Source organism: Brachionichthys hirsutus, chromosome 18, assembly GCF_040956055.1.
Source record: "Brachionichthys hirsutus isolate HB-005 chromosome 18, CSIRO-AGI_Bhir_v1, whole genome shotgun sequence".
NCBI lineage: Eukaryota > Metazoa > Chordata > Actinopteri > Lophiiformes > Brachionichthyidae > Brachionichthys > Brachionichthys hirsutus.
In genome coordinates this window covers 5,834,863-5,852,500 of record NC_090914.1, presented here as the reverse complement: position 1 = coordinate 5,852,500, position 17,638 = coordinate 5,834,863, and the positions used below count along the sequence as shown (strand labels likewise).

At 47.0% G+C, this 17,638-nt stretch overlaps 1 protein-coding gene across 1 annotated transcript in view; it reads right to left on the bottom strand.

The window, feature by feature from the left end:
• Positions 1-249: 249 nt before the first annotated feature.
• The window catches only part of LOC137907455 (kinesin-like protein KIF26A), a 53,087-nt gene continuing 35,698 nt past the window's right edge, over positions 250-17,638 (bottom strand). The window contains exons 5-16 of the mRNA XM_068751794.1: positions 12,958-13,141; positions 10,881-11,093; positions 9,785-9,878; positions 8,979-9,241; positions 7,977-8,160; positions 7,156-7,315; positions 6,105-6,267; positions 2,252-5,492; positions 1,792-1,985; positions 905-928; positions 513-663; positions 250-431 (exon numbers count right to left, since the gene is read on the bottom strand). Of these exons, the coding sequence (XP_068607895.1) occupies positions 250-431; positions 513-663; positions 905-928; positions 1,792-1,985; positions 2,252-5,492; positions 6,105-6,267; positions 7,156-7,315; positions 7,977-8,160; positions 8,979-9,241; positions 9,785-9,878; positions 10,881-11,093; positions 12,958-13,141 (5,053 nt within the window). The remainder of the gene's footprint in view (positions 432-512; positions 664-904; positions 929-1,791; positions 1,986-2,251; positions 5,493-6,104; positions 6,268-7,155; positions 7,316-7,976; positions 8,161-8,978; positions 9,242-9,784; positions 9,879-10,880; positions 11,094-12,957; positions 13,142-17,638) is intronic.

Below are 17,638 nucleotides of genomic sequence, written 5' to 3'. Positions count from 1 at the left end.
CGCTGCCTTGCCATACAGACAAAGAGATTTGTGCTCCTTTTTCCCACCAGTCAAACATGTCCAGGGCATCGAGGCACTGCTGCTTGATGGTTAAGACTTCCACGATTTCCATGCAAAATATCCTCTCATGTCATTTCTGTCAAGTGTTGTTCTTCATTTCAGTAAAATCAATAGACTGATGGCTACTTTTCATTATCCTTTGCTTTCTCCTTTACTTCCTTATTTCTCCATCTGGACATTCACTTGCCGTCAAACTTCGACTTCACGCCGTCCTTCTTGAGCGCCAGGTGTCGGCATGCTGATGTCAAAGCAGGTCACCATCATGACATGGGACTTGCACAGATTGACACAGAACTCCAGCTCCTCTGTGGCCTGTGCCAAAGCCTCCAGGTACTCTGGTGACTCTTTTTCCAAACTCTGGTCCACCTCGACTGGAAGAGCAAAAATATTTGCACGAGTTATCACCAAGGAATCTTAAACATTTAGATTCTATTATAAGAATATTTACTTACACTCTCCTATCCACTTGTTAGGGTCCATCATCAGTCGCATCTTTGTGTCTTCCAGCTCTTCCAACAACACTTCGTACTTTGCCCTCAGTTCCCTCACTTGCTGTTGCCTTCTCTCCACCATCTTCAGTTTACGATTGAAATACTGCAAACCCTAGCAAGATGGAGATATTGATAATTACACCACATGCTCCAGAGACAGTACACAAGAGCTTAAAACTGGCATACAAAAGAAATGAAGAAAGCTATGGCTGCCACTCTGTTATATAACACTACCCCTTAAGACTTTACCAAGCTCCCTTGAACGTTCTTACTTAGTTACTACAGGTACGGTCGTTAATGTAAAACATCCCGAGCTGCAAAGGTTTCAACCTCATCATGAAAAAGGATCTCACCTTGTCAACATCCTGGAATGGTTGCTGGAGATATTGAGGGGAAACAAAACAGGTTCGCATATCAATCTAGACAGAATATTATACAAATATACTGATATACTAATGTGCTTATGACAGAAGCTGTTGATGCACGTTCATATTATTATTCCAGTACTCATCTTTAAATGGTGAGGGGGAGAAAGTGATTACAACTGTAGCTGGGAGAAATATCTAATTATTACTTAATTGTAAGCAAAAACAACCATCTATCTGATTTAATATCTTCAGTCAATCTGCACTGAAGGTTTGGGAGCAGTTAACAATCCAAAGAGGAGGACTCTGCTTTAAAATAAAAAAAACGATCAGGCTTCTATTGATGAGTCATTGATCCGGGCTAGAGTTGGGTACCCTCAATGTCATTATATATTCCGTGACCAATCCTTTAATGCCATGGTCTTTTCACATTTTTTAATTCCTCATATCATCACCACCTTGATTAGCCGTAAGATGAGTCATCACTCATGTTCATACCGATTAACCCCAGTCAACAATTGCCTGCTGGACTCTTGACATGCCGAAGGATCATTGCCCAAATACCAAGCTCTGGGAATCTGGATCCAGACGTTACCCCAGGGATTTGCCACTGAGCTGACTGAAGGTCAGACGTCTGAGACATGTTATTTCTGTCTTGGTTTATAAAAAGTAAGTGGGAAGAAGTGAGCTAAGACATTCCCACAAAGACATGTCAACGTGGCACATCTTAAGCATTTATGCCGCCAATTTCGCACATGCAAAATATTACTGAGGCTCATCAAGTGGGATTCAAAGACTCAGACATTACATTATCTGAAACAGGTTCGGGAGCATGACGCGCCATGAACAACAAGCGAGGATGACCTGCTCCTCACCTCTGCGTTTTCCTCCTGGCGCCTCCTCTGGAGCCGTTCCACATCGTCGATCTCATAGACCTTGATCTCAAACGGCTCCTTCAGCGGTCCCGACATAGGAGGCAAGTCCACCCACTGGCCTGCTGTGCCCACTTTCTTCCCAAGGGAAGAGGTATCTGGCAGCGGCGCCGGGATAAGCCGTCTTCTCTGGAAGCCTACAAATTCATTCATGTGGCCATGATGCAAGTGGCATTGATGAAACACAACAGCAACATTTGCAGGGATCTAACACTGAATGTGTACAAGATATAAAGTTTTGCAAAGTTCAGTTGTGGTTCTTTGCATATTTATAAGTGTTTCACGAGTTACTTTGTAAATTCACAGTCTGAAAACATTCTCGAGGTTGCTTAATCACACATGAAAATATGTAAATATGTAAATATCTGATTTAAAAACTTCATAACCGAAATTATTTTCTCACCATTTGCTCTCTTTTTGGGATATTTGGCATTCCTCATTCTGCCTGAAGATGACAAGCCGCTCTCACTCATGGAGTCATGGGCGGAGGAGGCGCTGCCTGTGGCTTCACTGTCGCGGATCATGCTCTCGTATCCGCTACTACCACCGCTGTGGTAGAACAGAGCTGTGCGGCCCATAGCTGGGGGCAGCTCACCGCTCAGCACGCTACTGTTGTCGCTGCCGTGGCCGCTGCTGTAGCGTTGAGGTCTTCTGGGTGCCGTGATTTTGCTGTACGGCGAAGGCAGCATCGCTATGGGGGATTTATCATCACTCACATTCACCCCGCTGTCATTCCCACTGTCGGAATCTCCCGAACCCCTCATGTGTTTGCCTGACACGTTGCCTGTCGCTAGCTCGCTCACACGGCTGTTTGCAGCTCTCATTGCCTGCTTAGTTCCCATGATAGTTCCTCTTCCGGGCTTGCTGCTGACAGCAGCAGCGGTTCGAGGAGCTGATGTCCGTCCTGTTGGTGGGAGGTTGGCGTTGGTGTTTCTGGTCACTGGAGTAGCCAAAGATTTGGTGGAGGAACTGAGACCCTTAGAGTTATTGGCTGACAGTGAACGAGCTTTACTACCGCCGACTGTCCCCAGTGCTCTGGGATTTCCAGACGTTTTTACCTGTCCAGTTTTACTAAGGGTTCCTCCGCTTGGGGATGATGGGCATGTAGCTATAGGAGAGCTGGATGAATTTGGAATCCCAAATCTTGGGATGGATTTATTGGATTTGCCACAGCTGCTCCCCAGACTTGCCCCACTATTCTCCCGATTAAGTGCAGCTCTGGACCCTGATAAGGACAGACTTTCACACCTTTCCAGGGATATTAGGCTGCTATAATGTTGCCCAACCGCTCCTCTAGGCCCTCTGGCTTTCAGACTGGAGGTAGCTTTGGCTGAGTTGAGACTGGAGGTTTTGTAGTTTGTAGAGTCTACTTTGTGATGGATGTCAAGCTCATCCTCTGATACAGCTGCTCTTGCTCCAAAGGTCCTTCCTGCCTCCCCATATGCTGACTTTAAGGCACTTTGAGGCAGCAGGGTCTTGGTCTTATGGTCAAGGCTGGACTTCCTCACTGGCGGTGGAGGAGGTGAGGTGCAACCCGGTTTAGGGAGATTACTCGTTTTCTGAGAGTTAGCCTTGTTGTTTTTCCCAAGAGAGGAGAACTTAAGGCTCGTGGGACATGCAACAGCATCTTGGCTTCCCTTGTAGTCTGCAGAGGAGTGGATGACAGGCACCGTTCCAAGGGTGGTGGCACCTCGTCTCAGCTGAGGCATTTTGCTGGGTGGATTCTTACTGACTGACTTCTCACAGCCATCCACAACCCTCTGGATTGAGGCAGGCCCCTGCCCCTTGGGCGCTCGAGGCACACTGTTGCTGGATATTTTGCTGGAAGGGATGCCACTGGGAGGATTTCTGAGAAATTTGCTGGTGCTGCTAGAGTCAGAAAACTGAGGTTCTGAGTGGTTGTCGTTGCGCTGCCAAGGATCCTCCCGCTTAGCATCCTGTCTTGGTTGCTCTCTAATGCTGCCGCTGCTACTATGAGAGATGGATGAGGTAGGTTTAATCTTCCGAGGAAGACTGGAGTGAACTACGGAGGGGCCTGCTGGAAGTTGAGAAGAGCAAAGCGAATGAGCTTTAGTTATCTTAGATGTCAGTCTGAGGGAGCCTTTGGCTGATTCTGGAGATGGGAGGCATTTTGTCAAAGATAATTTGCTTGAAGCTGTACTTTCACTGTCTAGTTCAGAAAAACTAAATCCACTGTCATTGAGGGAGTTCTTGGCCTCTCTAGGAGAGGATGCACAGTACAGTACATCCATGGAATCGAAGTAAAACGCGGCCTCTTGTCCCATGTGTTTGGCCTGTGGAAGAAAGACATCCTTAGAATGAGCTCCTTCACCCTCCAAGGCGCGGAGACTAACCTCGCTCAACCAAGAGCTGATAGAAGATCCTCTGCTGTCTACAGGCTCCATTGCTCCCTCCTGGAGGGGTGCGGCCACAGCAATATTCACCTCTGATCCTCCCATGGTTGACGTGTACGCATCATATTCATCATTGATGCTGCTGATGATGCTGACAGGCCGAGAACCAGAAGCTAGTGCCTGCAGGGAGCAATCACTGTTAAAGCTGATGATGCTGGATGGTCGACCTCTTTCTGCAAGACTGCCAAAAGACAGTTCCTCCACCACCGTGAACACCAGCTCATCTTCTCCATTCAGCTCCACAGGCTGCTGTAAGGTGACAGTGGCTTTAAGGATGTCCCGGTCCAGACATCTTTCACTAATGGCAGAACGCACTTGGCACATCTCTAATGGAGGTCTGATTACAGGTGACGTGTAAGGATCTCTCCTTTTCACTGCTTGGTGGCTCATCCCCACAGGGGGCATTCTGGTGCTAGATCTTTCTTCATTTCCAATGTTTTCCTTGCTGGAATCTCTCTGCTGTGAAGGAGGTGGGGCCGGTTTGGGCAAAGCTTTTTTGTTGAAATAAACCTTTTCTCTAACCACAGGCTCGGAATTAGCTTTGTCAATAGCAATTCCACTTTGTGAAGCCACGGCTTTTTCACCGTCAGCACTTGTTCTGCATGCATTTTGAACAGTGTCTAAGAGTGGTGCAGGTATGCATTCCATTTTGGCACTGTCAAGTTTAGATTTAGTGCTGGGACTGCAGGAAGGTTGCGTGGCAACAGATATAGGGGACTGTTTGGGTGAGATGCCATCTTGGGTGTAAGCAGTATTTGCCACTGCCTTTGGTGAAACAGGGCCCTGACTCTCCTTGCACTTGTCGGCCTTGGGGCTAGCCTGGTTCCGCGTGCCCTCTCCAGCAAAGTTAGTGGGTTCTTCGCTGCCATCTATACATTCCAGCCTCTCTTGCAGCTCAGCAAATGTGTTGCATTTAAAAAAATGGTCTCTGTCCAGAGGGCCGTCTTTAGCAGACCTCTTCTTGTTCAGGGAAGGAATGATTGGAACAAAGGCAGGAGGGCCTTCATTATCGCTCAGCTCCCTGTCGGAGATTGCGGCTCCCCCTGGACCCACATAAATGACAGTATCACAAGACTGTTCACTACTTGAGGAGTAGTCTGGGTCACTGAGCACCGAGGGTAGGTCTGGGTCCAGGGCTACTGTCCGGGGGTGGAAAGGCCTGAGGTGAGGTGGCCGCCGGATCCTCCCTTCCTCACAGGAACTCTCCCCTCCCGATGAGCTGGATGCATACTGTAAAGCAGAGTTAAAGCAGGAGTAATTCCTTTGAGTGAAAAGGATCTCATTAAGTCATGACAGTAATAACATTCTATGATTTTACAGTATTAATATAACATCCATTAACCAAGACCATTTTACTCCTTATAATTTATAGCTGATTTATTCTTTAACAATGTCATAGTGAAATCAATCGCAGGGCAAATACTAATTCTACTGAAATTATCAGTCAATATTTGTCTAAAGGTTAAAAGTGCACATCAATAGATGCACAGAAATTAATGTCAATAAAACAAATGCTAGCTAGCGGTATATTGACTGAATTATAATCATGCATGGGGCCAATATTGAATAAATACATGCTGTCATTCTACCTAATTAGGCATATATTTCCCTAATCCAAGGGACATTGCACATTTCCTTAGGAAGTGTATTGATTCTAAAATTATGTGCTGAGAAAAAGAAAAACCTAGCTCTGAGTTATCGCACGAGCATCTTTCATTTGTAGAAGCAATTATAAATTCACTTACTCAATAGGGCCAAGATTACATGAACAGGCTACATTTGAAGACTGTTCTATGTTTCCTACATATTTATTGAATGGTGTTAATCAGTTTAGAAGTTCACCTTGGATTTCTTCTTCCTCACACGGTGGATGCGGGATGCCAGCTGGATAGTGGTGAGTGACTCAGCGTAGTTGGCCGGGGAATCTGAGATGTGGGCGATCATGGTGGTTCTGCAGTTGATGTTGCCAAGGGACTCCCTCAATAACATCGTCAGTTTGCTGTCCCTACATGGTACGTTGACAATGTTATTAGCAAACACAAAGGTAATATTTCAGAACAACATAAAAGTAGCTAACTAGAAAAGCCCTCAAGGAGTGCAGACCTCCGCCAAGCAGCTCATTCTCCTCGTAACGGGATTTACACCGTCCACATGGTGATCTGGATCATTACCAGAAGGTTATAAATTGTTCTTGCTATCTTTATACACCAACCACGAAAAGTGAATGGGATTTGATTTTTTAACAGATTTTTTAATCTGTAAATGGGGTTTTAATGTTAATGAGATGTAATTCAGTGGAAGGATAGAGGTGTCCCACCCTGAATGACTGTGTCAAATCCCATAAACATCAGTCAATAATTAACCGAGATATTGAGGAACACATTTTGAAGCTCCACTGACTGCAATATTACCAAAGAATTCAAAGTGATCCAGAATCCAGGATCTCTTCTGGATCATACCCAAAATGTAATCATCTGTTCCTGGTAATATTCCCAACAATTCCTGAAAATGTCATCAAGATCCGTCTGTAACCTTTTGAGTTATCTTGCTAAGAGACCAACCAACCAACAGCGGTCATAACATAACTCCCGCCTCGGCGGAGGTAGTAATATTCTAGAGGGGTGGGGGGGGCATTTTGAATTCTCTGAGCTGAGAAGCATTCCTAAACAATGAGTTATTAGCTTTTCATACCTGAGGAACAATATAAAATGTCGTAATATTGTGCAACGCAGGTGAAAGTTATTTTACGAGCCTAACCTAAAAAGAAATAAATAAACTGTCATACAGGAAACTTGCCAGACTGGTGCCACATGCAGCGACTTGCCTGAAAGAGATGCTTACAGACATAAACTGCAGCAGCCAAAACACAGTGAACAAATAGTCATTTTCTGACCTGTATGGTACATGCTTTGCTCCATTTGCTAAAGCCACGATGACGTTTCCCAGGGCATTTAAAGAAAGACATAAGCCCCCTCCTCCATCTCTGCTTTTACTCAGAAGCTTTTCACAGCTCCCCAGGTCGATGAGGTGAAGCCTGCTCCGTCCGCCCGACACTGTGCCAATGACAGAAGGACGAGCCAGGTGAGCACAGCGCAAACACTCCCTCTGTGAAGTCAGATCCTCACTTAAAGGGCCCTGATGGAAGGACTAGCACAGATCAGCAAAGGATAAACAAGCTATCAGAGTCTGATTTATTTATGATTAACATTCCCAAAACTGAAGTGATTCAAATTCCAGCCCCGACTGGTTACCTCCCCGTCTGATGGGTAACTCACGGTAACGGGAGGCTCCATAAAAATGAAAGACTCCACAGACACAGATGAGCTGGGATTGGCTGTCATTATAAAGATTGCAGGGGCACCCATTGCTACGTGGGTGACTGATGTAATTACAACAGGAGCAGCAAAACATTTAACTCCCGCCAGCAAAGCCTCAAATTATAGACTGTCAATCAAAGTGTAACACATATATATATATTGCAGGCACCAGCACACCCTCAGCCATCACAAATAAGGGCTTTGTCTGATGCTGCGTTTGTACTTAAAATCTAAATCACAACAAACCACCTTTAACACCTGGAATTAGGAAAGGAAATGCCTGAATAAATTCTACCTTGGTACTCATGGATAAAGTCGCTGTAAAATTAACCCTTAGTGGTCACTATAGGTTCATTGAATAAATAGAGTGTAAACTATGCAATCTAATGGTACTAACTTCCTCCCTTGCCGCTCTTCTCCATGCGGTACTGGTAAATGTGCAACGTGAACAACATGTGGGAGTTCCGTCGGTCTTCCTCGTCTGCACTGGGTCTGCTGGTGCTGCGTGCGGCAATGGCTGCATCCAGCAACAAGGCCGCTTTTTCAGCCGTGGGTGCACGAAGCTCACTTTGGTTCTGGAGCTGCAGGGAGGGAGAATAGAGAGAGCAAGGTTTCGGGTGAGCAAACGAGACCACATAGGGCTTGAGAAAAGGACAGATGTAAAAAAAGAGGATGCCAGGGAAGAGAGGAAAGCAGGAGAGAAGAGCCAGCTAATTGGACCCCGGCATGCCTTTCTTGCCCATTAGATTGGGTCTCAAGGGCAATTAAAACAGCAGATATGTACACTAAGGGAGAAGGATTAGGAGAGGTAATGGTGGAACAGGAGGCAGGGGCACTTCACTCACCATATATGCGATGATGGTGAGACAAAGAGTGGAGAGGAAGGAAAGGGGGGAGCCGAAGGGAGAGAAGGTGGGAGAGTCATGGTGGTTGAGAGGACGAGCAAGGAGCTTCACAGAATTAAATAGCTTTTGAAGTCAGAGTCCATACAGATCAAAATTATCCTGTGAATGCCTTCAACCCTACTGCCTCCCAACAGCCCCCCCCAATGCCGTTCCATTTGTGTTGCAGAGGGGCTAGCGCTAACACACGGGTCATAGATGCTGATGGATGCTGACAGGGGTAGTCAATACAAAAGTAAGAAGAAAGCCATCAATACCACAGACGGCAGAAATATAAAGCAAGGATCTCAGAAGCAGCTGGGATCGAAGAAGGCGGAGTGGGAAATCCTGGGAGATAGACACACACTCGCACACTCTCAAGTAAACTCAGAACATCTTTGGGAGAAGAAGAGGTGAATCATAACAGAAAGAATCAATACTCAGACAGGCGAAAACCCACAGAGAGAAAGAAAGGTTGAGAGTGCAAAGACAGATTGGACAGGTGAAGATCGTCTCACCTGAGTGCCACAGATGGGATCCTCCCTCAGGTGTATGCCCGGGGACTGGCCGTCTTGCAGGCTGCCTGTTGACACCTCAGAGAGCAGATCCTTCAGCTCCTCGTCGTTCCCAAAGATTTCCACCGCAGACACCCGGACAGAGAAGCGTGTGCCCGTCTTCTCCTTGCGCTCGTTGATGAGCTTGAAGAGCCAGGAAATAGCACAGGGCACAATGCCGAGGCTCTGTGTGGTGCTGTCTTTGCCAATCATGGTGTATGTTTTACCTGGTGATGTATGAAAGTGATAAAACAAAAACAAAAATCTATACATTGTCTCATGTTTGAAAGGTCGCAACATTCACTACATGTTCCAAATGTTGCCAGAGATTGGTAGGAAGCTGGTAAAGGGATAGAAACTAGCACATGATGGAAAAAAATAATAATAATAGCTGTTATAATGGAGGCTTTGGAGGTAATGTCAGCACAAGCCAAGTAAAATAAAAAAAATAACTAATCCAAAGACCAATTCCAGGAATAATTACAGGTAATGGAAACAGCGGCGCGTGGAGAGCAAGCCCTTTAGCCTAAGAGCACTGACTTGGCCAATTACTTTTATTTTAATTATAGAGTGAGCCCCACAGCCTGGGTGCAGCACTCCGCCCCCCCGTCTCACAACCTATTCCTTTCCTCCAATCTCCCATTCCTTGACTCACCCCAGTGCACTGCCAAGCCATGTTTGGAAATCGAGTATAGATAACAAAGAGCGATGAGAGTTTTCCTCCGCAGACAAAGGCTCTCGTCTAATCTCTTGCCAGCGAAGGCGCTTACCAAGCTTGACTTGACCGAAGCAGAAGATGCAGCCGTCTGCACCGTTCACCACAGACTGGATGACCTCCGCTACCGTCCCCGAACACACCTCCGCCTGCGAAAAGCACAGAGGCAGCCTCACAGTCAATTTACAATTCAACCGCATCCACGCAAAAAACTGTAAAACAAGCATGCTGAGAGCAATGAATCCAAAATGATATTGCATGAGCTAAACAGTTATTTGGCATTGCCTCCACTAAATCACATGAATGGTGTAAGTCGTTTTCACCACGCAGGAGTATATGTGTTTACGTGCTACGTGTGGCTCATTTTTCCAATCTGTTTCAGCATGGGTCCTCTGGGGCGAGGCTTCTGCAGCAGAGGCCCCTTCCCATACATCACAGAGCAAACAAGGCCCCTAACAGCAGAACAGCTTGCTGTTGCTGTTAGCCACCAGCAGCGCGGTCCCAGCGGCACAATCTAGCAGCTTGGCTTCTGCTCTGCGGCAATGACACTTAGCAAGCGACTGACTTGGGGAAATACTTCTCCCAAGTAGGTGGCATGATAAATAATACAATGGGAACGTCATCCTACACCAATGATGCCGATCTCCTCTTTCTCGTGTAGCTATTTTAAAGTTCACTACACCACGGGGGAAATGCTTGAAACACTTGAGCTCAGATGTTTTTTTATTTACAGTCATTTCATCAAAAGACTAATGGGTTTTGTAAAACTTTGCAAAACTGGTCTGCTCCCATGTCGTAAACGTGTCGATGACCTTTGTCTTTAATCTCAGTGGGTATGCATGCTGTTGGCTGCAGAGGTCTGAGGTTAGATATAGCCAGCCTATGAAAGGAGAGGTTACATATAACTGGAGTGGATTCAAATCATTCCCCAGGGGGCTTAACAGGCCCAGCTGTTAGGCCCACACTGGTAAAAATGCCCTCTGACCCAGGACTGGCATTTCTTTTTCTCTCTAAGCCCCTGACCACGCCCTGCCAGCAAAAAGAAATCCTTCTGCCCTTGAGCGCCAGAAACCCCACATGGCCAGTTATTTTTTTATATATATATACACACATAAAAACAGGTATAGTGCATCTGTCTTGCTGGCCCTTACTTGCGAGGCGTCCTGGGTAAAAACCGCATCAAAGGCAAATATCTTTGGGACAGCCACAGTGGCAGATCTCCTGTGTCCTGAACCGGAGTGTGGGCTGGACGCGGGGTCGTAAAGGGTCAGCTGCTTCTTCCTGCTGTCCACTTTCAAGAAGGACTGAGACTCCGAGGAGTCGGCGGCTTCCAGAGAAGGACAAATGCGCATCATCACTTTCACCTGAATCCCGGATTGAGACACATCAGGAAACAGGATTAGAATGTGAGAGAGAATTAAAAGAAATGGGCAGATGGACTCAGTAAGTTCAGCAGAAATAAGGAAAAAAAACTACAGTCTTGCCATACTTCTCTAGCATTACCTACAGTACTATGGGGTTAGTATTGTGTCCATTTTGTCGGAGTTGATGAACATTCGAAGGTTGCGATGGAAACAAACCGGCAAGCCCGACGGGTGAACGCTTTTTGCAAACGGCTTCAGTGAAAGGCAGCGAGGTGCCTTATTGAAAGTCACAGCCGAAAAAGGTGAAAATGAATGTGTGCAAAGCTCCATGCTGGTGGGGATTATCCCACTAGCTGGGTTGCTTTTCTGGCCCAACCTGGGAGCGTATATCACCTCCGCCTCCTACCCAACACACTCCACTCCTCCTTCCCTCTGCTGTTCGGAACGTGGCTGTTCTACGGCGGCCAAAAACCGCCCCTGCTGCTTTCGTGGACTCGCCAGTCATAAGATGTGCTCCATCATGCCTGCGTCTTATGCTAAATGCGATGATGGTTTATATCTAGAGCTGTTCATTTGGCCCTCCACTGACGGGGACGGGCTCTGCTGTGGGCATTCTGACAAGTTGTGGCACCTCATAAAATATTATCAAAGACAATTTAACATTTCCTGTGTGTGATTATAGCTGCTGCTGTACTTGTGCGTATCAGGCTACACACACTATTATCTGCATTATTTGATATTGCCTTAGAGAGAGTGAGAATGTAGAGCCATCTTTGGGTGCCCTGTCAACAACCTGCATGTTTAGTGTTCAGCCTAGTATTCTAATCAACTGAATAGATTCTGTATCCAACAGCATGTCTGATGGGAAACTCAATCCGGAGCCACATCATAGCTTTGTGGAAAAACTACATAAGATGTCTCTGAGGCATTGAAATAAAATACTCATAATATGGCTGACTCCCTTCCCTTTTTGTTCCACTCAGCCTGAGACTGTCCACCCTCTTCACGCTGCACAAAAGAGCCATTCTTAGCCCTAACTAGTGTATAAATATTGCTACCGATCCTGGCTCCAGCTCTCCGAAACAATGTCACTGGAAATGCTTTGCTCTCATTGAGTGACTTCATCTCGGATTCCACGGGCCGAGTGTAAACTCTCTTCATACTCCATAGGGGGCTCTTATTGTGAGTGACGTGTGCATATGTTGAGAAAATTGCATTCAGTATGACATTTAAACTGGGCTTCCACATATACAGGCGCTGCCACCCGCGTCAGTGTCTCGGTTTGATTTATGTTGGCAGAGATCAGATACTGGAGGCTGCAGAGGATTGGCTACATGTTTTTTCACACCTCAGACTCTGTGCTAATGGCCCCTGTTTCTCTGTCCCTTGATCCCCCCCCCCATGAAATCCATTAGTATAGGTTGGAATTCCTCCACCCACTCAACTGTCTATGCCTGAAAGAAAAACGTCTAGGTCAAAAGTGGAAAAGTGGACATGTCCCACATTGTGGGCTGATGGAAACAAGCCTTTCACACGCAAGCTTTGAGTTGAATTAATATAGACCAGATGCAACGTTAGACCCGTGCAAGATATAGTAAGTGTCACAAATAACGGCAAACTGAACAAAAGCATGGCATTCCAGGAGGCTTATCTGACTACATCTGCATGGACTGGTCCCGACGGCATGTTGCTTGTGCACCAGCGTGCAGCCGCCCTGCATTCCCCACTTCAAATAGGGTTTTGTGTGAGTCGTGTTATATTGTGGACTGGTATGGGGGGGTAGTACAATGAACACAATCCATATGTAACTTACACATTATCAGGACAAGCATTAGCATTTCTGTGATTTAGGTTTTGTTCTCACTTTTCCCATCCCCGGGTTCTCTTTCACTTTGGACACGGCCCGGAGCAGGCATGGCGGAGCAGGAGGAGGCGAGACCTGCAGGATGCCACTGAAGTTGGTGGGGTAAATGGATGGCTCCTGTGGGTGTAGCAGTGAGGGTTGGTGCTTCTTCCGCTTGGAGGACAGATTCAGCTTCTGGGCTGCCCTGTTAAAAAAAAATAAAACACGCCTTGAAGTTGACCCAGACTTTAAAAGTCGCTTCGAGCATGCTACACAAGATTTAAAATGTCTGGCTTGTCATTTTTAATGGTGATCTGCAAAATCATTTGGAAGTGCCACTGTCATACGCTTCAATGTGCTCCTTTTATTGTCCCAAAGTGAAGCGGGTGATTTAAACTGTGCAACCATTCCTAACCATTTGCTAAATTGCCTTTTCTTCCAAATATCATTTCAGAACCCCCCTACAAAAAAAAAAAAAACGTACTGCTTCAACATTCCACTTTAGCTGCCTTTACTGTTGCAGCAGAAGATGCAAATCTATAACAAATATGGTTACGAGGCAGACTCCTCGCCCGTCAGGGGCCGAACACAGGTTGGCCTCATTGGAAGGCATAGAAAGCAACTGCCCTCTGCAAATTAAGCTGAGCAATTATGACCGTTCGGCACTCGTTTCAATCAAAGCTGGAGTGTTATTTCTACATTTTAAGCTGGCCAGCGGAAACAGTATTGCGGCAGGTGGGTAAATCTCTCATCTACTTAACAGACTTCTAGACAGATGCATGTTTGTCTGAACGGTTCTGCTGCGCTGCCAGCTATCAGGGCCAATCTCACTGAAAGCTGTGTTTTAACAGTCCATTAATTAAAAGCCATTGCCATCCCAGCCTCTTGTCTCCCAGTGCTGAGGAAACGACAGAGTCGGTGCCTGCCCTCCATTCTGCCTAAATTCCTGCAACTCAAATGACAGCCGTGATATCTCTGCACAGCCTGCAGGGAATCCATCCGGACGCAGAGCGGTTCCTGCAGGTATGGCATCAACCAAGATCATCTAACAATGTACCTCAGCTGGAAATTCAAGGTCAGGGAGGAAAGTAGCAGGCCTCCTCCAAGGAGATTCAAATGTGGTCAAATGGTTTTCACTCAAAATGAAAACAAGAGTGACACAGTGAAAGAAAGCGGTGATGAGCTTAGAAAATGGGAAGAATCCACAGAACATGGGAAGTAAAAGAAACACAAATGTGAAAAGAGAAAGACCAAAAAAAAGAGAAGATCCATATGAAGACAGCAGCAGTTTCCTAATAAACCAGCCTGGGCTCATTAGTACCGCTCAGTCTCCCCCCGGACAGGACTGAGTGGGCTACTGCCAAAAAACACAACACCCCTCTCCCACCTCCTGAAGTGACAAGCGCCCGCTTCTTCACCTCAACACTCCCCTCTCCGCAGTACGCCCCCTGCAGCGACAGCCCAAGAGCACAATCAAGGAACACACTGCCGGCTGATGGAATAATCATTGCATCCAAGTAGGCTGCAGGAAAAGGCTCTCCCCGGGGAGCCGGCTGTGTGTGAGAGCATGCAGGACGGATCGCAAGAGAGGAGATGGAAAAGATGAATAGGAGATAAAAACGAAAGGAAGTGGAGGAAACCACAGCAGCTTGCACGTGGCTTGTGTGCGGCCGAGTGTGCATGCGTTTTTATGAGCGGTAACCACAGCGCTTTCATTCGAGATGAACGTAGCCCGTCTTTCCCCCCCCCCCTCCCTGTCTGTCACTCACTCCCTCTTTCACACCTCATTCTGTCTCTTTCCTACATCAGCAAAAAGATGAATCAAGCATCGGGAGCCATAAAGGACAAAAAGGCGCTGCCGCGTTTCATTTTTATCCTGACGTGAAGCCTTGAGGTTTAATTGATGCTTTTAATTGATGGTCTTTTGCTTTTCATCACATCCACATGTACACAGTGAAATAAATTGCCTTTTGCGTTCCCTCTGAACCCCCCCCTCCTGTCTTCCTCCTTCCTCCACAGCCCCTACCAACTGCATGTCAATGGTAAATAGTCCGTGGGGGACGTGGATTTCTTTGCCAACAACAGCTTGCCCACCTGTTCGCTCCTTTAATATCATTGGAAAGGAAGCCTGCATATCATGGGCTGAATGCACACGGATGCAACTGTGCCTGAGAAGAGCAGAGGCTCTGACAATAGTCCCTGACTTCGTATGTAATATTCTCATGTTGTATTTGCCATATATACTGAGCCAAAGCCTTGCTACATCATGCACCAGTAAGAAAATGCCACCACGGTGTACTTACAGCTCCTTCCAATCCATTATCTAGTTTGTGCTTATAGTCAAAAAACAGCCAGCTGATGGATTTCCACTGTGCCGGCCATTTCTTGTTTGTCGCTGTTCTCCATTACTTGCACATTCGATATGCTGGCACCGTCACCCGGAACGGAGCGAAGCGGGGCCGCTCGCTCGTTGAGGCGCGGGGGTCCCCTTTGCTCCGATTGCAATCATCGAGGTTCCACTTGATTTCACAGAGGTTTGCAAGAAGCCGGCGAGCCAAAGGCAGAACCAGAAGGCGGAGGCGTGGGCATCATGGTGAGCTACATGGAGCAGCGCCAGGTGGGCAGAGAGCACCCTGCTGTAAGAGCGGAGGGTTCACAGGGACCAGGAAAGTCCAGGGAGCTTCTCTGTTCGTACGCCGCTGGAGCACCTCTAGCACTGCCAGACAAAAGTTCAGCCTTAGTTCAGAGATGAAAGAGGCAAGCAACAGTTTGCTCAGAGGTTCAGTTTTCCATTCTTTCTTTCAGGTCCGATTCGTCCCACCGTGGTTGCGTGGTTGCCCCTTATTTGGTTAATCCACGGCGGCTGTGTCTGCAGGTGCTGACTCCCAGCTCCTTCCCAGAGTCTCTGCTGCTTACGGGCAGAAAGAAAGGATCAGCAAGCCTGGTTGGGCTGGAAGATTTCCTCAGGTGGGTGAGAATGAGGAGAATTCCTGCTCCCGTTCCGCCTCTCGGTCCTTCTCCTGCTACCGGAGAAATGCTGGCAGCCGTCCTGCTGTGTCTCTCCCTCTCTTTCTCTTTCCTTGCCGTTCTCCCTCCCTCCCTCCCACACACACAGACACACACACAGACACACACACACCCTCCTCTCTCCCTGCCACTCTCCTCTTCCTCTCTCTTTTTTCCCCTCAGCCCAGCCCCTTTTCCCTCCGACTGCCAGACGAGGTGTCAGCGTTCGATTGCTGGCTGCTTGCGGCACAATTTTCGAGTAGTCTCGCTCTCACACAGACACATCTGTCTCATATAAACCCCAGCGTGTGGACACACACACACACACTAATGTGCACCCCACCACACGTCACATGAATACTTAATGCTCACAGGAGCCTTCTCTTCTTTTAGGGTCCCACACTTCAAACAGATTTGGTTAGTATGCCTACAGTGCATGTGTGTGTGTTTGTGAGGGTGGAAAGTGCGTGCTTGCACATTTGTGTTTTTCCGCCTTTGTTTGAAGGATGCAATTAACCAGTTGAATGAGAGTCTTATTAATCATAAGGAGTGACACAAAGATAAGGGAGGATACACTTAAGAGGCAAAAGATGGATTGCCTGAATGAGCGATGCTCTACTCTGTCGGAAAGCTGGGAGATTCCTAGAAGAAGAAAAAAAAGGAGTGCAAGCGAGGGAGGGAAAGGGAGAGGACAGACAATGAACAGACGACATCCTGGAAAGGCAGATTTATGCTGGCCAATGAGAGAGAGTGCAGTCAGTCAATGGTCAAGGGTAAAAAAGGGAATGAAAGCATGCGAGTGGGCGAGCGCAGGGGTGAGAGTGCCCTGCGTTCCCTGTGCTGCCAATTTACCAGCAAGCCCTTTCCGCCCCCAACCAGCCAGTCTGGTTTGAACGGCTTCTGCGTCGGCTGCAGAGTGAGTGTAAGACTGGCCAGATGAAAGCACACACTCGCTGCGCTCTCCCTGCCTCTCTTCTTCTAACACACTGCCCCTTTTATGAACTCTGCTGGATACAGAAATAAAAGATAGAGAGAGAGAGAGAGAGAGAGAGAGAGAAACCGAACACGCACCGCTGCAAATCTATTTGGAAAGAGCAGTATACGAATGAATGCGTTAAAAGTATCACACAACCTTTAAATTCCTCTTTGCCAAAACAGGTTTATCTCCACACACATCCTTTTTGCAGCGAGTCCATATTAATGTCGCCTAATGGCTTACTTCCCGAAGCCTCGAGCAACACGCAAGGAGAATCTCTTTGATTCATGACAACACTTGATGTGCACGAGACCATACTAATGTGGCCATTGCTCAGCCTGACAGTGCAACTGGTGATTATTCTCATTCTCTACGCTGTCAGTCGCGTTTGAAAATGACAAAACAATATGGAGCGGCCACAGTTGGAGTTGTCCCGATAACCTCCAGCTCCATCACTGGCTTCTTATGTGCAGACCTTTGGGACAGATAATGACTGCAATATATATGAATGAGCCCGTGCAAGGCAAATGTACAATCAAAGATCCTTTGGAACGATCCTGGTGCCTTTTGTTTCCATAAAGGACATCTAGATTTTGTCCTGACCTAGAGAGGGAGTGACAGTGAGGGAAGAGGAGAACGCAGAGAAAGGGGAAGCCGTGGTTCTCCACTACTTTCACAGCTTCGCTCTGGTCTGTTGTCAATAGCCACTCCAGCTCGCTT